This window comes from Coturnix japonica, chromosome 4 (assembly GCF_054131305.1).
Source record: "Coturnix japonica strain WE chromosome 4, WE-NBRP24, whole genome shotgun sequence".
NCBI classification, from domain to species: Eukaryota; Metazoa; Chordata; class Aves; order Galliformes; family Phasianidae; genus Coturnix; species Coturnix japonica.
The window spans coordinates 50376025-50400897 of record NC_140666.1 but is presented as its reverse complement, the minus strand read 5'-3'; the positions used below and the strand labels follow the sequence as shown (position 1 = coordinate 50400897).

General features: G+C 38.7%; 1 protein-coding gene across 9 annotated transcripts in view; it reads right to left on the bottom strand.

Annotated features, from left to right (window-relative positions):
- WDFY3 (WD repeat and FYVE domain containing 3) overlaps positions 1 to 24873 on the bottom strand; it is a 127505-nt gene that overhangs the window by 38911 nt on the left and 63721 nt on the right. For all 9 annotated transcript variants that reach the window (XM_015861628.3, XM_015861632.3, XM_085545156.1 and 6 more), the window contains 17 exons: positions 23067 to 23244; positions 22466 to 22680; positions 20450 to 20562; positions 17891 to 18122; positions 16792 to 16892; positions 15495 to 15713; positions 12696 to 12877; positions 11392 to 11623; positions 10354 to 10514; positions 9644 to 9755; positions 9032 to 9222; positions 7847 to 7999; positions 5942 to 6015; positions 5680 to 5841; positions 4235 to 4329; positions 3082 to 3202; positions 2138 to 2355 (listed from right to left, as the gene is read on the bottom strand). In XM_015861628.3, the coding sequence (XP_015717114.1) occupies positions 2138 to 2355; positions 3082 to 3202; positions 4235 to 4329; positions 5680 to 5841; positions 5942 to 6015; positions 7847 to 7999; positions 9032 to 9222; positions 9644 to 9755; positions 10354 to 10514; positions 11392 to 11623; positions 12696 to 12877; positions 15495 to 15713; positions 16792 to 16892; positions 17891 to 18122; positions 20450 to 20562; positions 22466 to 22680; positions 23067 to 23244 (2759 nt within the window). The remainder of the gene's footprint in view (positions 1 to 2137; positions 2356 to 3081; positions 3203 to 4234; positions 4330 to 5679; positions 5842 to 5941; positions 6016 to 7846; positions 8000 to 9031; positions 9223 to 9643; positions 9756 to 10353; positions 10515 to 11391; positions 11624 to 12695; positions 12878 to 15494; positions 15714 to 16791; positions 16893 to 17890; positions 18123 to 20449; positions 20563 to 22465; positions 22681 to 23066; positions 23245 to 24873) is intronic.

Genomic DNA, 24873 nt, shown 5'->3' with positions numbered 1-24873 from the left:
GTTCAAATGACACATGCCAAATTATGAAGAAAAAAGGACAACTCCACATATGCTCTTCCAATATGACTGTAAATGCACATCTATTTTAGAAAGATTATGTGACTGCAGAAATTACTGGACATTTAAAGAAAACCCTGAGTAAGAAACAGTCCACGGCCTAAACTGTCAACAGGTTTCAAATTTTAATGCTGGTACACACAAATGTGAAGAAATTATTACACAAAGTGCAGATCTGAGTCAGCCAAACAACAGATGCTACAGCATGTTTACAACAAATCTTTGCATATGTGATATGGTTTTTTAAAGACCATTTGCCAAAGCTTTCCTAGTTCATTGCTGATGCAAAGAATGATCTTAATACCATGAGAGATGCGTTATGGGAAGCCACCGTGAAGAGACTGAATTCCCAGACAGATGATTCTATGTGAAGAATAAGGCTGCACAAGGTACTCAGAATTCGAAGAGAAAAAGCACAACAATCTAGACTTCATATTTCACTGAAGTGCAGTAAAGTACACATTTTAGGAAAATCCTCCTTCAAAATTAAGAACAGTTCAAATTTTAACATTTATTTTCATATAATAAACCAGTTTGGAAAAGTCTTTAGTGAAGAAACAGATCACTTTTTGCTTTAACACAGAGTAGTCGTTACTTGCACAGTCACCTTAGAAGTGACAAGTAAGCCGTATTAGCAGTAATTACAACTGCCCTGCACTGAAAATAGGCAATATCCTGATCAAGTTTACCAAATAAAATGCCTGGAGATAACATAACAGAGGGAATAAAGTTAAAAGCTTGCACAAACTTGCATAACAAATACATTACTTCTCTCCAAAGACAGCCTTTGTCATGGTGGTAACAGAAGAGGGGCAAAGTTGTTCTTTGTGACAAGTTACCAAGCCCCTAAAATAATACTGACTTTAATATCATTTACCATGTCTTTTTTTCTTGAGAAACTCCATAGTGAATGCGTAGCTACTTAAGATCCAGTAGTTAAGGGATGAAGAAGAAAAGGAACTTTGAAAAACAAATAAACAAGCAAAAAAAGAAACAAACAAACAAAAAACCACCCCAAAACACCAACATGGAAATACTGCTTTCTTGGTGATCCTGTACTGCTGTGGCAAGTGGGCATTTATGACAGGTTGCACTTTCTGTAAAGATTCAAACTAGAATCTCTATAATAATTAAACTTCATGGCAAATAACTAAATGCCTTCAGCAAGCAGGGACGCATCCTATGCTTGTATTTTTCCCTCTTTGCTGGTGTCAAATGAAGAAAAAAAAAAAATCACGTCCTCACAGACATAAGCTCTGGGAGCCCTCCTGTCTCATGTTGCACCCCGTTAGAACAGTCCGTACAGACTTCTGCCAGTAGAGCTGGGGCTACCAACTACAAACACTGTAATAAATTTCAGGGAATCAGAAGGGCAAAAGAATGATACCTCCACTGCCCGTTTACCAAAAAGTAACACCCTCATTTCAAACAGCTTAGAGATAGCTCAGAATATAGCACTAACACCTTATACCATCCATTCTAGGTCCCGCCGGGTAACGGAAAACTCTGTTAAGTCTGGGTAAAAAAAAAAAGGCTTTAAGAACCCTCAGAATAACCTTTAGTAGCAGCCAGGGGGCAGACATGTGCCCAAAGAAGGTATGACAGCAAGCTAAGCAGAAGAAAAGAAGGGCTGAAATGAAGCTGTGCACACAGAAATTTCCCAGGTAGCACAAATCCAAACTGATAACTCTAATTTGCATAGAACTCACTAAACAAAGCAGCACAGGTTTAACACTGCATGATGTCATAAACTAATGCAACTAGTTTGTTGTTTTTTTTTTTGAATCTTCATTTGCTTGACTGTAGCATCTTTGCATTTAGCTCAGATATGCTTGCCCATGGGACCTAATTAACCATACCTCCACAGCAACAAAAAACTGATTGTGGTACAGGCTTCATGCAGAAGAAAATGCAACACTGAACTATAACAACATCTGTGTAATGTCAACTGTGTAGAACTGCTCCCTTTCCCTTAGGAAACCTATTATACCTCAGAACAGTGAAGGGCAACAGCATCTGACCAGAGCAGAGACAACAGTAACAGGAAGGATGCACCCATAAGAGAGTTTTCATACCATACCTAGCACAGTACCAATCTTATTGGTCAAGACGGAATCCGTTTGATCAAGCCAGCCTCCACCACTGAGACCTTCCTTGAATTTAATAAGGATGGACTGATTACTCAGCAGGACCACAAGAATTCGCATGGCAGCTGTGACCGTGGTAGAATGCAGATGTTCTTCCATGAACATCATAATCCAATCAAACCCCAGAGTCTTGACCAGTTCTTCACAAGCCCTAACAAAAGAGAAAAAGGTCACAAATCAAACATTTATTGTTCTACTAGACAGCATAAGTCAGTGCCCTCCACTACAGAGCAAACTTCAAGACTGAAGAAAATTCAGATCTACCCAAGCATTTTCTGCATGCTTAAATTAGCCTATCTCTGAACAAGGAATGTTAGTCTGCTACTCTCACCCAGAGAGCAATGTCAGTTTTTGTTTAAGTAAAGGGCAAGACTGAATATAGCTAACTCAGACTATTCCGACTTGGATAACATCTCTCCAGTTGATGTTTCTGGCATGAAACATAGAATGCTGACCTGAAAATATTTGTCAACCAACTGTTCTTTCTAATTACAACTAGCTGTGCCATACATAGATATGAAATTTTCACAGGTATATCTTTTAATAAACTGTTTTGGTTTTAAAAAATAATATTTTATCTACTTGTTTTACTAAGAAAAGAATTGTTTGGGAATATTTTAAGAAAATACTGTCATGTAAGTTCTATCTGCTCACTACTATTATTATTACAGCACAACAGAACATAAAACTCAAGAATCATGAACTCTATTTCTTCCAGCACACCCACTGCTTATTCAGCAACAGCTGCGTAAATCATTCAACAGTCCCTATAAAATTATACAATTTAAGCAATGAATGGAGTGGAGGTCTGCATAATTCTCTTTCTTAAATCAGAAAATATTATCCTTGCTCTCTCTCTCAAGTTCTTGGTACTTACTGCAAATTAACAGCTGTCTTTTCTTTGGAAGTATATAGAAGTTTCAGAAGGATATCTAAAAGCCTGTTCCGCAGTAGGATAAGATTAGCTGAAACAAGTCCTCCAAAATCATCCTCAGTTCCTAGACAGTAAGTACAAACAGAATTAAGCAAAATTAGACTTCTGGAACACGGATATTTTAAAGAATACTCATAATCTCCGTACACAAGTAAACTCAATCTGTTCCTACTGAGATCAAGAGAAAGCTGTTCTAAAGCACAGACAGCCTGCTACACTTGATCTGGTACACACTGCTGAGAAACGCTTGGTGCTTCCATTATCTTTTCACAAAGCATTTCCTGAGCATTAAAGGATAGATAGAAGGATACTGCATCTACTCTGACAATTATCTGAACTGTGGTGTTGTGCATTAGCTAAGCCAATTCGTATCTGACAGGCAAAAATTAATGAATGTTGAAGATCAGTAACCTAAAAATATGAAATCCAATGCCCTCCACCTCACACTTCCTTCTCCACTGCTGTCCCAGAGCCATTCTACCCTAGGGCTCTTCACTGCCCTAGACAAGGAAAAAGCAGTAAAAGCTCTGGATAACCTGGGCCGGCCCACAGGGGAAATACAAATAGGGATCTCTCTCCTATACCCAAGTCATTGTTTTTTACTGATTAAAGCTGAAACATCTTCATCTTTGAGACTGCAAAGAGAGAAAACATTCAGAAAGGAGAGACATGACATGCAGTGACAAATGTGCAGACTGCCTAACCTTGATCTTTAGGAAAAACAAATAAAGCTCACTGGGAAGTAGAAATCCATCTCTGTTACTTGTTCCTGCCTACCACTATATTCCCAAGGGATACAGAAACAGCATCTTTGGGCTCCCAGATGCACATTGCACTTCCCTATCTCATTCACATAATAAAGCAGAGATACACACCTTTAGCATTTTGGAGAAACAGAAGGACAAAGTGCAGTGTTAAGAAAAACAAAACAAGAGTTTGTGGTTTTTGCAGTGCTTCACATGCAATACTAAGAAATGAAGTTTCACAGCTGTCAGCCATACTACAACAAAATGATACTGCTGTACATTTTAAGCATGTAAGTGGAAAAGAGAAACTTTTACTCTTCTAATGTTTCCAAAGTCATGCAATAACTTACCACTCTCAAGCTTTTCTTCATTATTTATTTCCATGACTACAAACTTCTCACAGACCGCAAATGTAGGTAAAGTGGAAGAGATGAACTGTCCAAACCTTGATAAACACACAAAGAACATGACGCATCGATATGACAGATGAATCTTCACCTATCAATAATTTACACCTACTGTAATATCAGAACACCAGTAAAAGGGCAACATAGAAAAACTTTCTTATATTTAGAGGTTGATAAAAACAGCCTAAATCTAAAGTTGCTAGCCAAAAAACAAAATAATGTACATTATTATCTGAAATCTTGGCAGACAAGTTTGCAGTTATGGGCCTTAGAGGTATCTTCATACTTTTTCTTGAGTTTTTTAAGTCCTGGTAAAAGGAATTTTGCAAGTTAAAGGAAAGAGAACAAAACATTCACCAACTATTACAGCTGAGCTAGAATTACATTAACAAAACTGTTCACATGGTATAACATTTATGTCTACAGCGTGAGATGATACAACACAAGCTCATAGTTTTCAAGAACAAGATGACAACTAGCTGCTCTACAAAGGAGATAGAACACATTCCTCTTTCGCCTGGAATTAACCTGAAAAGATCCATAGGTACTTATTCTAAGCTGTCCAATACATTTATCTTTATTTCCAGGAAACAGAAAAGATCATGTTAGAATGCTCAAATTTGCATTGGAATTCCACAGGAATTTAAGAATTACACCTATGCTGTCTGTTCTTGAATTGCTTTCTGATGTTTCTGATAGCTTTGACTGTACTCAACATAAGAAGCTGAAAAAAAAACTACTCAGAAGAAAAAAACCATCCAAGTCTGGTAATATTCTATCCATTTCCATAAGAACCAAACAGGAGACGAAAAAAAAACAGTTAAGGATTTCAACATATTTCAAAACATTTCACGTAGTCTTGAATGGATGGGTTGCAGCCATTAATGCAACTTTCACCAATCTTAATTATGCAAAATAATACAATTATACATAATTACTATCATTATATCTAACAACCTTAAATATTTTTCTGTAGTGATGAATTAGAAAAAAATCTTGAAATTAACCTTTCGTGAGAGAGTCATCAAAGCTGGATTTTAACCAGAAGCATCCTCATGCTCAACCTTGAGAAACAGTCAATTGAATTTAAAAGCGCTCAGCATTTCACATGAAAAATGAAGCAAGAATAGGGCACCACTGTTATTTCCCTGCAAAACACTGAGCAGGTTCTATCATTCAGTCTCCCCTCTTTAGGTATAAACTGAACTTAATATTTAAATCAAGTTTAAAAAAATGGTTATGCTTATGTCCTCAGTCACTTCTTGTAGGACAAAATTCAGTGCAGGAACTTTCTACATTTCTTACTCCACAATGGTTTAACTGTATTTTGATCAATGTCAGCAGCATAATGAAACACCTAAGCCAGACTGAACATGGGCATGAGCTACCTGAGTAAGTCATAACTGCTGGGGAAGCCTTGAAGCAAGAAGCTCAGCACATTGCTAATTGCAGCAATAGTAGGCTGGGAGAGAGACATATCTCGAAGAGTCAAGAGCAGCCTTGGGATAAGTTGGAACTCCCTCATTAACTTCGCATTCTTTGCAGCTTCACTGAAAAGGAAGGAAAGGAGGCGTCAATTTAAAACTGGAGCATCCTCTACATATTATCTAATCTTGCGAGCCTCATTAGTAGGCTAGCACCAGCTCATACCTGGACTCTGTGAGAAGTTCAATGAAGTGCTCAAATAATGACAGATGAAGTTCATAGGGTGCATGAAGCCAGACCTGAAATACAGAATAAACAATGGTTAAGGTTTGTACTCGCATCAAGTTGAAGACTCTAAGCTGGCAATCAAGCTTAATTTACTAAAGGTTATGAAAGTCTTGAAGAGATTAAAACTTTTACCTGGCTACTGCACTCATAAGCTGACTGCAAGGCTCTCAATTATTATTTTTCCTCAAAATTCAGTCGACTGTTAAATATTCTAGTGCCAACTAAACAAAAAAAAAAGCACATTGGCACTAAAGATGGTCTCTGTAAATGTACCATGCTTGAAATTCAGAGTAACAGACAAAAAAGAATTAAATGTTACCTGCAATTTTCTCCTTAAACAGACAGTAAACTGACCCAAAAGTTATTTGTGGTTTACAATGCTGATGTGAAATGCTGGATGGTACTGCTGTGTTTATTTGACTAAAGTAAAGATTTCCTGTTAGAAAAATTGACCTCTTATCTATCAAAACTAAGTAAATATACATAGAACCAGAAAGTTCAACATTACAGCTTCTGATCTCCTACTGAAAATAACACAATGTGTGCAAATCAAGCTGCAATGAAAAACTGTCTTCATATCTTATCTAAAATGATCAGAACAGTCTTTTCCTTACTCTGCTTAGTGCAACTATAAGAACACTAAACTGATCAGATTTTCATGAAATAATAAGCATATAACCAGTCCATCCAGCTTAAGAGACTACCACAAATATTATCAGAGGTAGATACAGTAAACTCTATTAGGCTTATATTTAATTTTGTGAGCACAAAGGGAACATTGTTGTAATTCAAATGGTTTGTTAAAAAAAAAATACAAAAAGAATTATTGTTTATACAGCATAAACCTATTTCTAGTGCTAATATCCTTGTCCAAAAAAACCCAAAAACAAAGCAAAAAACTTTCAGGGATCTTCACTTCTTGTTTCCATTTGGTAATTACAGCGTATTACTGATCTTGGCAAGAGTATTTTTTACTTGCACTGAAGTCCAGTTCTGTTAACATGAAGGCAACAGGAGATTTTTCCTAGACAGGACCCTTAAATAAAGATTCCAGGACTGCACTTAAATGCTGAAATGCATATCTAAACCAGTCAAATGAGTAATTCCATGGTTTTTATTTTATTTTTTTGAAGTGGATGAGAATCACAACAGCTTCTCTTAGTCTGCATCGGATGCAGATAATACAAAAGGAACAAATGACAAACAAAGAGTTCTATGCAATGTCTAACACTGTCAATCAGCCTCTATCACAAATCACATCTATTGCATTAGCATTTCATTCTGAGCTTGTCTACCATCCTCACTTTAAAACAAGAAAACTTGAATACTTCATACGTTGTGCAAGCAGAATTTTAAATACTTTACTATTAACTTTGTAGAAGACACATGATGAAGTGATTCCAATGCACTGTGTTGAAAATTTACCTCCTACTGTTACTTTCACTGCATCTTTCATGCCTGAATATATTTACTGAAGTAGAACACAGATTAAAATAAAATTACTGTGGAAGAGAAAAATACAAAACATCCAGGAGTTGGACTCAATGATCCTTATGGGTCCCTTCCAAGCTTGGGATATTCTGTGATTCTATAATTGTGATCTTCTAGAACAACAAAAAGCATAAACACCCTCAGTACCTACGAATTGTTTCAAGAGCAGTTTAAGCACAAAAAGTTACCAATAATTCTACACCTGAGCTATTATACCACACAATGTGTTAAACAGTATTTCTGGAGGAGACTAACCTAATCTGCTGTTGTTCAGTATTAAAAGTGCACTATTGGTTTGCTGAGCTACTCATTAACCAGCAGCATCGTCACTTTTTATGTAGCTTCACATACCTCAAAATCACAGAGCAGATCCTGGAAGGCAGTGGAATTTGGAATAATGGAGGTCTCATGCCCGCTGTCAACAGTTCCCACCAAGGAAAAAGTCAGATGGAGTATGTGACTGTTCAGAAGAGATCGTTTCTTCTTTAACAGCATCGCCAGCAACTAAAATGAGCAAACAGATAAGGAACCCTATGACAACGCAGGCATATTTTCTAAGAATAACAAAGCATGGGTGAAATGGCTGTATCCCTTTTAAGAAGGTGCATAAAGTACCTCTAGTACTTGATAGTTTTGATGAAAAAGCTTGAAAATGGCATTAATGCTGGTTAAAAACAAAAACAGAAAGAAAAAAACAAACAAAAAAACCCGAGAATGTACCCAGCACACCGTCCAGCTTGTGAAACAGCTTCTGTTCTCCATGGTAGAAGGTAGTACGACACAGTCTACATCAGGCTAAATGGAATCAAATGTTTCAACATAACTACTGATCTCTAGCATTAAAAGGGTTGTAAATTTGCAGCCCAAATTGCAGGCTCATTTTCAGTTTCAATAAAATCATCAGAATCGGAAAATTCATTGGTCACCTGAAGATGCATATATGTGTGTGTGTGTGTGTGTGTGTATGTGTGTGTGTGTGTGAGTGTGTGTATTTAAAGTCATATGATTCTTTTGCATAAGTGATTATGCTCAGCGGAGAATTAAGAAGCTTGAAAATGACCAGTATCACTAATAATATTGTGGTCTACGCAATCATCTCAAAATAATAATTCTAGGAGCCTGCTTGTTTGGTTCCCCTCATGTGTGCAAGTCCTCTCTTGCTGGCAGACCACTGATAAAGCAGCTTCTATCCTTGTAGCAACAGGCTCATGTTAACAGTACTAAGTACCATTTATGTTCGTAGCAACAGGCTCACATTATGACAGAGTTAAGTGACGTAAGTTGTGGTCTTCCTTGCTGTATTAAGGAAGAGTGTTTCAGCAGAACAATTAAACTGGCAAATCCGCTTAGAAAAATTTTCCACCTCGCTCTTCAGAAGCTATCCAACTAACTAGTCTCTGTTACAGCCAAGAGCTTGGTAAACCCAAGGGCACAAATTAAGGTCACTGCAACCTAACAAGGAATCCCCATGGGAACTGCCAGCAGAGACACTGAAATTCAACAAATCCAGTCTGTTTTAATGTAATTCTTACATACCTGATAACCTCTGATTCTTTCCATTTCCTTGCTGGCTAGTGGATTGCTCTTTACCACACAGACTAAAGCCTTCACAGCTGCATATAGTCCCTCTACATCTGATGCCATGGCCACAAGTCCCAGAATAGCAGCAGCTCCACCAATGTACTGCAGAGTAGTGGCAACAGGCTTGGGGACAAATGTTCTTACTCCTGAGCAAAGGTGGTAAAAATAATTAAAATCAAGTCTTAGAGGAAATCACTGGGAAATCATGTAAGTAATTTGCACTTTAGCACTGCTTGATTTAATAAAAGAATATCACTAGGTGAATTTTTGACACCTCACAAGAGGAGGTGATAGAAATTTTGCACTGGAAAATAGTTAATGAACTAAAAGCAAGTATTTCCATGTGAACATACTCATATGAAGTGGGGGGAAAAAACATTCCATGCCACTAAAACAAAAAAAAAAAAGATGCCATTACAATATAAAAGCGTAAAATAAATTTAATGATGCACCATAAACACCACATTGATCGACACGTGATTCATCTTCGGATCTTCTGGCACTAAGTTCTTATCAACAATCCATTAACAATGTTTAAACTTCTTAATTCTTAATTACTCAACTCACCCAAGTATCCTATCAAAGCTGCACCAATGGAGCGTGCGGGCCCATTCAAGTGCCCTGCTGAGTTATGTAGCAGCTTCACAGGTGTGGCATTTTCATGAGAAGAAATTGCAAGCTTTAGAAAATGAAGAAAAAGAAATAAAGAGGATCAGAAGGGTTTAAACTTTTCTACAAGAGTCTGAACATAACCTGTGTATTTTTCTCCTGTGATAGAGTAATACAGAACAAAATTAAACTACACCATTGTCATTAGGATATTCTTTACTGTAGTATCCAGAGCTCAGGGAGGATTAATCTAAGTTAAAAGCAAAATCCCAATATATGGTCCTCTGTATAAATAATTTACTTAATGTAAAAATGTAAACCAATATTCAGATGTCCAAATGCACAGTCAGATAACTATGTTATCAGATTTCTTCATCTGAAATGGCATAAGTATTTCTCAACTATATCAGCTTAACTGTTTTTCTACAGGATTACAACTACTATCCACATTAAAAAGCAAAAATACCCCCATAAAGAAGCCAAGCTACATAGCTATTGGTAATTTCAAGAACAGGAATAAAATCTTCAGTCTTCCCTTCCCCCCTCCTATATTTTTTTTAAATGTTGAAGTAAGTACAGGCTACTCTTCTGATGTCTATTACTGTTCCTAGTTCTTGTGAGCAAACTGTCTTGAAAAGTCATACAAATAAACTCATCTTCCAATGTACCTGCTTGGCAATTGCTTTACTATCCAATTTGTTGTAAACCTTCCTTATTTTAGCCACTGTAAAAGAAGAAACTGAGAGTGCATAGAGACCGAAGGAGACCTTCTCTTCTGGTACTAATGATACTGGACATGGGTTGTTCCCTTCGCACTTGGAATCTTTGCCTAAAAACACAATGAAAAAAGAAAAAAGCATTGGTTTTCCACCCTTGTTTTGTTGTGGTTTTTCTTTTTTTTTCCCTCTTGCCACTCCACTGAAAACATTTACCATGAAAGCCAAAACCATGCATTTTCTGTATATCCTTTAATTCCATATCACTCTCTTCATGCTACTCCTTTCCTTGAAGATGGTGATGGTTTCTCATTGGAAGAGCTGGAAAGTATTGTGGTGCCCGTGGAGAAACCCAACACAAGGATAAGATAATTTGATGTTTCCTGATTTTAGTTAAACCATTTTAAAGCCCTATGATAGCCACATAAAGGAATTATCATCTTCCAACAGCATACTAACATGAGTGAATAGGGAACTTAACTGCACAGAAAGACAGGGAGCTTTATAGAATAGAAAGATCTCACTGGTGACAGCTCATCTTACCAGAGCTACTGTCAAATCCACTGCCCAAATTAGTAAAGACAGGGCTACAGAAACACATTTCTAAAAAGGTTATTTTTACCTTTTTTACAGTCTATCTCCTTCCAGTCTCAAACAAGAATACTTAAAAATTGTAGTAAAATTTCTCAGATTTTTTTCCCAATACATGCTTTCAGACTATCTGCTGCATCACAGTCCCTCCCATCTGACTTCCCCCTGCTGCCCCCTTGGTTGATCTATTAATGTTTATAACAATTCCATTTCAAAATAGCTATGTTTAAAGCACTGTAAACAGCTGCCACCTGTTGTGTTTACAGTGCCTTTCAAGAAGGATGTTCCTACGAACAGCTTTTCCTTCTCTGCTACTGCCTATTCTGTTTTTCACACCTTTTCTGCCACTAGATTCAAATAACTCAGACCATTCTATTGACTACTATTTGAATTACTTACATGGTACATATACTGCTTGAAAGCTTCCAACGTAATTTGGTCCCAGCTCATAAATGGTGCTAACCCCTGGGGCAGGCAGAACTTCCTCCAGGAAATGCGTAGGGCCCAAGCGCCACACCAAGGATGAGAGCTGGCGCTGCGCAGGTGGTGTGCCAATATAGGCATAGACAGTGCTGACTACAGGAGGATTGGCAGAACCAGAGCCACTGGGACTGCTATGAATATAGTGAAGCTGTAAGGGAAAAAATTATAGCAAAGTTACTGAGAACATCCAGGTACCATGAAAAGAAAGTAGATAGCTTACAAATTTAGGGAAGCATTCTGCAAACCAAGGGACATAGCAATAGATTGATATGTAACATACGGTATTCTAACACTATATGGTAAAAATGAAAAGCATTATCCACAACATAAATGCAAAGATCAAAGTCTAGCATTTTTCAAATGACCAGGGTGTGCAGAGAAACAGTGAAAACACATTGAGTTCTGTAGTTAAAATGCAGGAGAGAAATTGTATCTTGCTTCTAAAAACATGGTGCATCATGACTGTCATTGTTTTGCTTGTTTTTTGGTTTTTTTTTTCAGAATCAGTACAACTACCTCATAACCTTGTGTCCTTTCCCTCTCCTTCTTTAATTTATTACACCATTTTATGCTGAAGTGGATGCATAATCAACTCAAATTGGTAAGTTTGTCAGACAGCAGTAAACAAGTGCATGGATAACATGCTGATACATATATAACAGTAGTAACGATCTTGCAGGCATTTTCCTCCTGCAGTGTAAAAATTCTATGACCAGCTATTGAATGTAGTCATGTATGGTCAAATATAATTAGCACATCAAGGCAACCAACGTAATAAGAAAAGTTAATGTAATGCTCTTTGCAGAAGCAGTAATAAACACAAAATTTAAAAGCTAAAATATCCTTCTACTTATAGCAGTACTGATTTACACCCCACAGTACTATTAGCTTACTCCCTCTTTAACACCCATGCCTGCCGGGCACCAAACACTCTTTCAATATCAGTTACAGGTAAGGACAGGGTTCCAAATGTTATTCCATGGTCTCTAGGAGTTGGCCTTCTAGTTTGTTCCAACTGTTAAGAAAACATGCACCATGCCTGCCTCCTTGCAGAACTGCTATTGCTTATCCATAAGAAAACTCATTATCTACTACTTAACAGATTTGAGGCTGGAAGCTGAGCAAAGATCTCTTTTTGTTAGGTTCCTCTTATTTTGCAAGCACAGAGAGAAAGAGATCACTCCAACCAATAAACGTGATTATTTCAAGATTTATTTTACCTTAACAGTGTTAACAAGCTGTCCATCAAGGTACAGTGCTGCTGTACTATTCTTCAGCATGCCTTTACTCATGACCAGAACCAGGTGATGCCACTGGCCTTCTGCAATGAGCTCGCCACAGCGAAAACGAGCACAACAAGGAAGAATTTCATAAAATGATGACTCTTCACTGAAATCATCAACTAAAAGGAAAGTTAGAGGGCAACAAGAAAAATGTTATTAGTTTGGCTTTTCGGCCATCAGAAGATGCAAAAATCTACAGTGATACATTAAAGCCAGAATGTCAGAAAACACAGATAAAATAACCAAAAAAACAACTAACATTATACAAATAAAGTAATACAGCTAACCAGATCAGAATGTTTTTAATATTTCCTTTAAAAACCCAAGCACAAGAACTGAAAGATTTAATTTGTGAAGAATTACTCAAAATATGTTATCACAATTGAAAGGACTGAACTTCTATGAGTACCTGCATCGTTTTGTTGCTTTCAATAATGTCTATCTGTTCTTCTGGCCCTAAAAATTCCTTAAGAAAATTCTCAGGATAATTTTAAACTTGAAAATTACATTTTACTTCTCTGATTTTCCCTTCTTATTACTAACTTCCTCAGGTTTCTCTCTAGAACTTTTTAATCTAACATACACCTTGAGAAGATATCCATACCTCTCATATGTCCTCCTGACACATTTCTCTTCTCTATGGGCTCCAGTGTGACTGTGCTGCAGCATGGTCCTTCAAAGAGGACATAGGGGAACCTATACTCTGATGCCTGGAGCACCTCTCTCCTCCTGCTCCAATCTTAGGGCCCAAGGGGCTGTTTCTCACAACCATTTTTCCTTCCTCTTCACTCCATGCAAGCTTTTTCCCCTTCTTATGTATCTGTATATTTCTGCCTTCAATTCTCAATAAATAGTTTATTATTATTATTACTTTCTCCTAAAATACATCCTTTGATTTCACACCAGAAAGTATGATCAATTTGCAGCACTCAGGTCCAATATTTTCTCCATCAGAATCACCAAAATCTCCCACTCTCTACTTGAAAGCCCAGAAAGGAAAAAAAGACAAAATTCTACACTGGAGAACATTTTAACAGAAAGCAGCAGTTCTTCAGATCCCTCTTCAGTCTTTCATGTTGCAGGAAAAGAAACTAATCCTCTTACTTCAATAACAATGTAAACAGAGAGAACCCTACCATCTTTAGAAATAGCACAATGAAAAGGAGAAAAGAAGAGTTCTTAGAACTAACTTCCAAATATACAAATAATCTTTATCTTTCCTCAACTTCTTTCACTCCAGCCAAACACCTCCAAGTGCAGCTCTCAGTCACAAAAAGAATCCCTACTAAAGCACTAAGTTTATTCTCACAATAGATTGTCAGCACTATCAGTCCCACACACTGGCAAGCCAGCTATCTCTGTTCTTCAGGTAACAACCTGCTCAGGACTTGACTGCACACCATCAACTACTATAAGCCATCATAAGGCAGCAGTCCACCAAAGCAAAGTATTCCATTCACTTAAAAAGGAATCTTTGCAGGCAGTTCAAATCCTCTCTGCCAAAGTCTTTTCAAACCCCAGTATGTTTTGAAGAGTTAGATATGAACTTACAAACTAAAAATACATACTTTACTGCTCCAATGCAGGCTAAAGCAACTACTAGGAACATAAAATTGGGCATATTCAGTCTAGAGAAGGCTCCAGGGAGGCTCCAGGCCTTCCAGTAATTAAAAGGGAGATTAAAAACAAGAGCGAGATAGACTTTTTACATGGACAGATAGTGACAGGATAACCGGGAACTGTTTTAAGCTCAAAGAAGGGAGATTTAGATCAAATACTAGTAGGCAGTTCTTTACTTAGAGGTGCCAAAAGAGGCTGCTCACAGAAGCTGTGGATGCCTTAACCCTGGAAGTGTACAAGGCCAGAATGGATGGGTCCTGAGCAGCCTGATCTGGTGGGCTGCAGCTCTGCCAGCAGTAGGGGGTTGGAAACAGATGGGCTTTAAGGTCCCTTCCAACCAGAGCCATTCTTTGACTATAAGAATTCAGCTTTACAAGAAAGAAAAGGCTGTCACTATCTTTCTAATTCCAGAGTTTTAGTTCTACCCTTGTACAGTGAGTCTCCAGCTCTCAAGTTTCAGGTTCTGAAAAACTTTTTCTTTGAGTTTCTACTTAGAGAAAATAATATGAAATTATGTGAATGTCTATTTACCATGAAGGTAAAGAATGTTCTATAACAGCCTGCTTTGGTTTTTGGAAATAATTACAATTGTGAAGAAAAAAACTTATTAGTGCTTATTATTCAAAATGAAAGATTAGAAGACTAAGACTGTGCTGGTTTGGTAAAGTACTAAGACTGAAATGCACAGAAAGCTGCTCCTCTACCCTCTGCTCATCTTCAGTCATTGGTGTGCCTGAACTGAACGTTTGGCTTGGAAGCTCTAAAGAAGGATAAAGCAGGAGACAGGAAATGGCTGAACCTGAGGCCTCTGGCCACAGTGACAGCTCTCACAAGCAAATTCAGCAACCTCATCAGCTTCACTTTGCTTTTTATAATACTTAATGTAATTCCTTTCTTGATCTCAGATGCCAAATGCACTTACAAACTCTTTCTGCAAACTGATCGCGTTATTAAAACACAAAGGAAATGATGGGCTGCCTTCAACTAGCCAGCCAGCAAAGCTGATGAAGCACCAAGTTTAGTCACGCACAATTCCTAAGTACAAAACATTTATCTAGACTAGATCTAGACAACCATAACTTTGCCAGGATTATCAGACAACATAACAACTCTTACCATAATTTTGAAGTAATTCTTCTTTAGTTGAAACAATTAGTGACCGGTCTTTTGCTGAGAGGACAATGGCAAGGCACACATAGTGCTGCTCTGAGGAGTTTGCACGCCGCACTACAGTAAGAAGTCTGACAGGATGATTATTAGGAGGAGTACTAAAATGTTCAATGCAAAACCAAGTTGAGTAGCTTAAACCGGATGGTGGTGGGAAAAATCGTTCACCTAAGAACAAAAAGAAAAACTCATTATATAGTTGGAATATCCACAACTTAGTACACCTACATGTTCCTATCCCATTTCTTTCCCAACTGCTCAGTTCCTCAGCTGAAATTAGTTTATGCCTTCTCATGTTTTTCCTTTGTGAACTTTGGTGCTGTTTTCACTTCTGACAGAAGCCTGCAGAAAAGTCTCACCAAGCGAGCTCAGAGGGACTTCTTTCAAAACCAGGCAAAGCAACAGCTGCACACTATTCTTACCCTAAAGAAAAAAATTAACTTCAAAGATGTGCTTGTTTAGAACAGCCAAGCTTCAGTTCCCTAAACAAAAGAGGGGATCCAACAGAGGGTTAATATCACTATAGTATACATTTTCCATAGGTGTGACTGAGTCAGATCCATCCAGTCTTCCTTGCCAAAGATCTCTGCCAGATACACTCAACCCTTTTTAGTTTCTACAGGTTCTCCCACAGAACAACAAGGAGTTCACAGAGTTCAATTGCTGTCTAACCCATCTTACTGCAAAAAAACTTGTGCTTTTCTTTCTTTTCTTTTTTTTTTCTTTTTTTTTTTTTTTTTTTTTTTAATAATAATACTTAAGATTTATTTTGATCACGTTCAGTTTCAGTTAGCCCCACAACATACCAGGTCACTGTAAGCTGAATAGCCTGCAGTAAGGGATGGGAAGCCTACATGTACGGGATGGGAAGCAATTTAGATGGGACTTTTATGATTATGTTTGTAACTACATCAGTAATACATCCAGGGAACAATTCAGCAGAGGTAAGCAACAAGAATGGCCTTAAAATCCACCCCACAGTTCCTATGCTCTGTCCAGTTAACACTGGTACCTACATTTGTTCTCAACTTTATGTTCTCCTGAGAGTCTTGTACTTTGAAGCAATCGCACATTTGCATTTTGTGCAGCTTTTTATTGTCTTAGGAGCAAAAGTAACAGCAACATAAAAATCAAGAAATGCAAAGCTCTCAATTGTGAGTGTGCAATATCTAACACCATAACATCACTTCATACCTGAACATCATCAGGTAAAAAACACTGTAAACCGTAATAGCCAGGTACTTACCAGTTCCAATTCCACTGACAACCGCGCCATCAATAAGTCCTGTTGTGACAGCATTATTGGTGGGTGCATTGTGGGGAGCCAAACTTGGCAAGAACAGACAGCTGTTAAACAGAAAATCAGCATTACACTAGAGTATACAAAAGCCAGGATAATCAAAGCTCAATACACAGTACTTATAACCTAGAAAAATACACCAAGAGTACATCATCGCTCTCTATTAATGCATGTACCACTTATCAGTTAAGGCTTCCCTTACAATCAATTGATTTAAGTGTACCTCCCAACACTGTGGTCTTTGAACATCTCAGCCCATTTTCAGTCTGCCTAAAGAATGGTCTACATGCAGTTAAGGAACACCTTTCTTACACTCCTGGCCTGAATTACAACAGCAATTTTAGATATTTAACCCTTAATACAGGACAAAATAAGTATTTTCATTTTTTTTCTATTCCATTGTGTCAAACATTGGTATTAAATACATGCTGAGAAGGGTGTCACGTTTTAGTCCTGTAAACAGCCACACTATCACAGTAGATGATCTTTACTTAGCAGGTGTTAAAATCAATTAAGAAAAAAAGCGAGAGATAATGGCATTATGTTCTAAAACACTGAAGGAGTTAATTGCTCCATCTCCTATTAATTATCATCTTTTTTCCAGTTACTTGGACTCCACATAGTTTTCTGCTTTACTTATGTTTCTTCTTTGCCTATTTCCTCATTTTTAAGTTCTTCAGCAACTTTAAGAAGGTTTCAGAGCATTTGGGCGGTGCGAAAGACACATGGAAATTCTAGAAACAGCTGTTTTTCTGCAGGGGTATGACAGTATCCCTTTGTTATAGAAGGCCCATGAAATACAAATCCAACAGTGTACTATAAACACTGTGATACATGTGGACTTGCACTTTTTTACCCAGCAAGCATTAGCTTCAACAACAATAGAATGGATGTCTGTGGCATGAAGCATTACTTTCTTTCCTTCAAAGGATTCATTTGTTGCCAGACTGCAAATAGTCCATTAAAAATTTCAGTCATTCCTTTGAAAGAAGAAAGTAACACTGCATTGTGCTCTGTGCTTTTTGAGAGCACTATGGTACCTTACCCGAACCCTTCAAGAGATGTGTCAAATTCAATGAAGGCAGGAGTGACTGATGAGCCATGAAGCCTGATATCATGGGGTGTTGTCATGGACACCAAGCACTTCACTCGCGTCAGGGGGACTGTGCTTCCTTCAGCTGGTTTGAGCAGGCTCCTACTGATCCGGTAGTGGCTATCTTCATGCAAACTGAAGACGCTGTCTGAACCCAGACCTTCCATTGAGGTAACCATGCTATCTGCAGTAAGACATCAATGCACAATACAGTATTGCAAAAAGAAAGCATTTTCAGGCTTTTTATTGGGTCTTTCCAGAGCAACAGCTGAATGATCAAGGACTGCCCACAAATTCAGCCTCTCCACTAGAAGATGAAGAGTTGGAAAGCACTGCTCTCAATAGAATCATAGAATCATTAGGGTTGGAAAAGACCCCTAAGATCATCCAGCCCAATTCCAAACCCATCCCCACTAACCATGTCCCTCAGTGACATATCTCCATGGTGCTTGAACACCTCCAGAAACAGTGACTCCAGCACATCCCTGGGCTGACTGTTCCAGTGCCTCACTGCTGTTTCCTAACATCCAACCAAATTACATAAGTGTTCAGCTGAGGCAAATCGATTAATATCTTTGCAAGATGGCACACAGATTTGGCTGTGGTATCAGAAACTGAGTGAACAACCCAGCTCATTACCTCACACCAGAGAAAATGCTCCTTTCGCATAACTCAGACACATTCCTATAATACAGATTAGTAGAAAGGAAAGAAACTGCTTCATCTTATACAGATGCAGTAGCTCTAACCTAAAAGCTTCAGAGCTCAAAATAAGCAGAGAAGCTCAGATTTGCTTTGTGACTGAACGTAGTAACCTGCAGCATACCTATGAACATAGTTCTGCTTCTCTTTCTTATTTAGTAATTTTTCAAATTCATATTTTCAATTTTCACTGTTTATTTTTCCCCCATCCTTTAGTAACACCCTATTAAACATAAATAAATAAAAGAATTCAGTGCCAGCCAAGAGAAAAGTTTACTCTTTCCCTTCTCTCTTTTCCAGTGCACATGACCTAATGACATAACACAAGTAGAATAAAATGCAATTACTTAATCTTGTGTCTCTAAAATTAAAAAGAAACCCAAGAGTTTTGTAGACATTGGAGAGAAGGTATTTAATGCTTGTAACTTAACACCATCCAGGATACTTTTAGGTTCTTTTCAAATAACTCAAGCATTAATACATGAACAATGCTTTACAACGCACTGTTTGATGACCCAATCAACATCCAGAAATAAAAATCACATGCTTTGGAAACTCACCAACAACATGTTTATACTACCACCCACTGAGACTTCCCTATACTACGTGAATGGCTGTTCCCAGGCTCTACAACTGATGAATAATAGGAGGGGCACATATGAAAGAGTGGTTCAGTTCAGCTAGAGAAATCCGCTGATATTAAATTCAAACAACCTGCTACAGACATTCAGCACAGTTCACCGGGCTGATTTATTAAATAGCTGGAAAACACATGCAAGTGTTTTAGTGTGAGAATTACAGCTGATGAGCCATTGCTCTATGAAGTATTCTATCAGGCAGACAGAACACAAAGAAATAATGAATGTTTTCACAGAATACATATCTAATATCAAGTAAGTATAGCAATTTAATTTGCCACCTTCCTGAATCTACGGGAGTGACTACACAGATGTAACCATTTCACAGCTGCTATGGCGGCATTGTTGCTAGAAAAACAATGCCCACACAGTCCAAATTCCACTGTGTTAATATCCACAAATGTTCCACAAGCATAGATGAATGTCAGTAGATACAATTTCTTCTGTACGGAGGAATTCAGTTCCACTCCTTTGCTTTATATGTCCTTCCATGCCAGATGCCATTTGATCAGACTACCCCTCTGCTGCTGCCATCTATACCATGGCAATAAAATGTAATAATATTGGCAGGAAGGTTCAACCTTTACTGCCATTCCACCGGCGTCTGCCTCTGGCATTATGGGCTAACATCATAAAATAAAAGATATTACTTTCAGAGCAGCCCTCATATCTGAAAATATTTTTCCTTTTACTTTTAATCAGCTACAACCTTAGTATCCATTAAAAACATGAAAGTGAACTAGTCTCAAAGAATTACAGAATGGTTAAGGTTGAAATAGTCCTTTGAATGTCACCTGCTCTAACAAGGGACACTCATAGCAGGGTACACAGGCTGATGTCCATGTGGATTTTCAAAACTTTTAAGAGACTCCACAACCACTCTGAGCAGCCCCTGCCAGTGCTCCATCACTTACACAATAAAGACGTTTTGAATTCAGTTGCTACTATATGTCATTTTAGAAATGTTTATTTCATACACATCTAGTAATGTAATTGACTACAATGTTCCCTCTTTTTTCCAATTATTTTGTCCTGATGATTCCACATTCATACAATGTTGGGGCAACATTATGTCTTTCTGCATGCTTATGTACAAATATTTACATAAATATGCAGTTGAAGGATATCAGTATATGATTTTTACACAAACTTCTGGTACCTCAGCACTTACTTCTCATTTCTGGTTCAAAACTAAGTGAGCTGGGTTTGTGCACACGGTACTGCTTCAACAGCTTTTTGTCCCATGCTCCACAATTCAGAGGATTTCCTAAGCGTAAAAATTCCCTAGGAAAGAGGATAAAAAAGGATTTGAGGAACATATTCACAGGTTTCTATCCCAGAATGACACAAAATACAATACCATTTTTTAAAAAGTTAACTACTTCATGTAATCGTAGAACAGCTTGGGTTGAAAAGGACCACAATGATAATCTGTTTCAATTGGATTGATGGGCCAAGGTTAATGGCACGAGTTTCAGCAGGGCCAAGTGTCAGGTCCTGCATTTTGGTCACAACAACCCTACAGGCTTGGGGAGGTGTGGCTGGAAAGCTGCCTGATGGAAAGGGACCTTGGTGTGCTGATGGACAGTCGGCTGAATATGAGCCAGCAATGTGCCCAGGTGGCCAAGAAGGCCAATGGCATCCTGGCTTACATTAAGAACGGTGTGGTGAGCAGGACTAGGGAAGTCATCCTGCCCCTGTACTCAGCATTGGTGAGGTCTCACCTCGAGTACTGTGTTCAGTTTTGGGCACCTCAGTACAAAAAAGACATGGAGGTACTGGAGCAGCTCCAGAGAAGGGCAACAATAATAAGCACATTTTTAACTAAGAAACTAAACAAAATACAGAATAATTGCAAGAAACCCACATGATTGATTTGAAGCTTCAAGCTTTGAAGACATGCTATCCAAAGTTGATGTTATTTCAACTTATCAAAGAGGCTTTAATAAAGCAGACAACTTCTTGGCAATAAGGCTACTACATTCTTCAGGGAGAGAATTGGTATCCCTGCTGCATACTCAGAAAGCTGAACTCACCTAGAAACCACAAGCTCGCATGAGAAAGTCATCTCTGCATTGTTTCATCCATCTGTTCAGTTACAGTAGGAGGACAGCTTCAGAGTTACCAGCATCTGTGCTTATAGATACCTTTTGTATCTGTAGCTACAGCTATGCTATCAACATCTATGGCTTGGGGATGCTCAAGTCCTTGTGATGATAAGTGTACACACTGCAGTGATTACCAGTAATTCCAGATGCTACCAAAGGGGAGCAACTGTCCTGATTGTATCTCAGCTACTGATCTAACCACAGAGGATTATAATATCAACTTCCTCACGCTAGGTGAGAGCCAGCAAGAAACTCAAAAGCATTACATAGCCATGTGGGTATCAACAAACAGTTCTAAATATGCACACAATAAACTTTTCAACCTCCTTTTCTAGCATCAGCACAGAAATATGTGGAGACATTCATGCACTAACATACAGGAAGCTCAACTTTTTGAAGTTAGGTATCACAACAATTTAAGTAAATTCTCAACATAAAGCCACTTCCTTTATTTATCCTTTCTATCTGCTCTCAGAATGTGTTGCAGCAGAACAGGTCCAGAACATTGCCAGGCAGTGCTATAAAAGTTGAAGAGGGTAATCAGCCCCACTCTTGCTATAGAGGCTTGATTTCTCCAGACATTTCTTCCAACACATCCCAGTGTTTCCTTCACATGCACTGAAGGGACAAATCAAACAGCTGCCCTGAAACTTTTCCAGTCTGGGGTATTTAAAGCTACACAGAAACATCTAGCAATTGACTCCCTTCAGTAGCACCATCGTTTTCACAATCTTTGAGTTTCCTCTTGCTGTCAGCCTAGCCAGGGACTGCACTATGGATAACCTCTCAGTATTTACAGGAAGAGAGGAAGTATGCAACTTCAGCGCAATCTCTGTGGAAACAAAAACACATTTCCTTCCATCATACTCCTTCCCCCTGATTCCCCACATCTCCAGGGCTACATGCTGATTAGCAGAAGCAAGACAGGCTATTTAAGGAGAAATAAAGCAGGATTCTGTGCCATCCACTGTCAAACAAGGCTGTTTATGCTCTCTAACAATCCAGGCTATTTACAGTCAGCCAGCCTCAGCCCAGACAGAAGGGCCTGGCTCTGCAAGACTCAATGGTGTCGTTCTGACCTGAGCACCATGGGCTGTAGTGCCTGGGAGGCCAGCCTTTCAAACATCCTCTGGAGTGGGGGATGCAGCGAATGGTCCTCATCAGCCAGAGCAGAGCTGCATCTCTGGAGAAGGCGTGCATGGAGCCCAGCTTCACACATGACTTGCTGGTTCCTCTCCGTATGCACAAGGGACTGCAGGATGTTGGCCACTGCCAGCTGAAGGTCCAGCGCATGCTGAAGTGAAAGAAAAACAATGTACAACTTCAGAAGAGACAAACTCAGAAAATCCTTACGCATAATAATCAAAGGTAAACCACACTTGCAATCAGTACCTAAAATGTCCTGCACTAAGTTGTGTGTGCCTCTTGGAAGGGACAATGAACACCTGCACCACCTTCTTTTTTGAAAATAGAAGATGGGAGTTCGAGAGAAACAAATGAAGTCAAGCTAACACAAAATGATTTCTGCCAGACCTTTCCTACATAACTATTTGATAGTTCTGTGAAGTTAATGAGTTTCCTGGCAGGAAGTAAGAGTACACCGTCTCCTACTTATATCCTGTAGCCATTCTTCTATCCAGTCACTCCCAAAGCAGTAGACAGCAGGGATGTTCTGCCCACCTCTGGGTGTGTAGATGATCCAACAGAGGCCAGAAGATCCAGCATCGCAAGCATAGCACCAGGGTGAATAACAACCGCGTCAGAACTTTGCATGGATGTAGATCCCATTTGCAGTTTCACATCAGGTATGTTTTTCTGAGGGCAAACAGGAGGTGTTGAAACAGAATGATATGCATGCCTGCAGGGAAAAAAATAAACAGCACACCATTACAACCCCCAGCTGTTACAATCTTTGTTAAGTTTTGGAGGGGTTTCTTGTTTATTTGGGTTTTTGTTTGTTTGTTTTTGTTTTGGTGTAGTTGTTTTTTTTTTAACAGCTGTTGTGTTGTCTAACCAGTACATGGATGTTAGCAGTACTCCTTTCTCTCCCCTCAGGTCAACAAACCAAGCACTTTTATCTTCTCAAACCAGTCGATGCATTTCCGACAACCCAGAAGAGTCTAAATTTCTTGAGGGCATTTTAACATTGTAGGAATCTGTTCCCCAGATGCACAACTTAAAGATGACAAAAGTTGCCTTTCTCATCCCTGTTCTCATCCTAGTTGCAGCAGCAGCATGCACAGGCAGCTGATATTCCTGTTGAAAGCTGTATTAGTTCCAGCAAACCCATTTTTCCCCTATTTCTTTAACAAATACTTATGCAATTTGCTATCAAACAACTGTGGGCAATTTCTAACCAGCCAGCAGGAACAATGTTTGTCTTGGTGCACACCCCTGCCAGCAGCCCATATGTTCTCAATCTTACAGTGACTGTTGAAGCAATCTCGTTTTACACGAATCTTCTTTAGTGTACATATGTACATACATACAAAGTATTTAAGGTATACGCCTACTCGCGAAAAGAAGAAAACATTCTCTTATCTAAGAGTTTTATTGAGAATCAAGTACTGCTTGCCATTTTACTAAAAGTGACAGCTAAAAAAAGGGTCTCCCCTTCTGCCCCATCAGTCAAGACAATCATTTTGTCCCTCCTGCCCCCAGTGAGGAAGATTTGCCTTCAACAGAAATAACGCTCACAGACTCTCGCAGTCTCAGCCATTCGACACTTTTCATCAGGAAACCTTTTTTCCCTGCTGAAACAGGACACACAGGGAGGTGACAATGGCTGCGAGTACAGTTCTGTCCTAAATATTTCAGCGGTTGCATCTTGAACACACAAACCGGCAACAAAAGGCAAGATTATTTGTGGTGAAAGCTGGAGGCACTACTTATTTTAGTCAAAGACAGGACGTTATAAAATACAGCACTATCTTCCTGTACAGGACAGAAAATAGGCTGTATAAAGTGAGTTTCAACAAAAGTATGCCCATCACAAAGATGAGAGACAGCTCAGTGGAAATTTGGTATCTGAAAGAACCCCGGAGCACTTTTTACAAACAACATTTTTTTTCAAAAAGATGAAATTCATGCGTGGGGGTAGGACTAGGGGTAATGGGATGAAATTACAGCATAGGAAGTTCTGCATGAATGTGTGGAAGAACTTCTTTACAGTGAGGGTGACGGAGCACTGGAACAGGCTGCCCAGGGAGGTGGTGGAGTCTCCTTCTCTGGAGATATTCAAGACCCGCCTGGACGCCTACCTGTGTGACGTGGTGTAGGGAACCTGCTTTGGCAGGGGGGTTGGACTCGATGATCTCTAGAGGTCCCTTCCAACCCCTACAATTCTGTGATTCTGTGATTCCTGATGCTTAACTCCAGTAGCTAAATACATCGATTACAAACAGAATAGTGCCATGAAACTAAGAAAAAAAATAATCTGCCCAAATCTATTTTCCCAAAGATTTTCACCAACTCTTTAAACCACCAA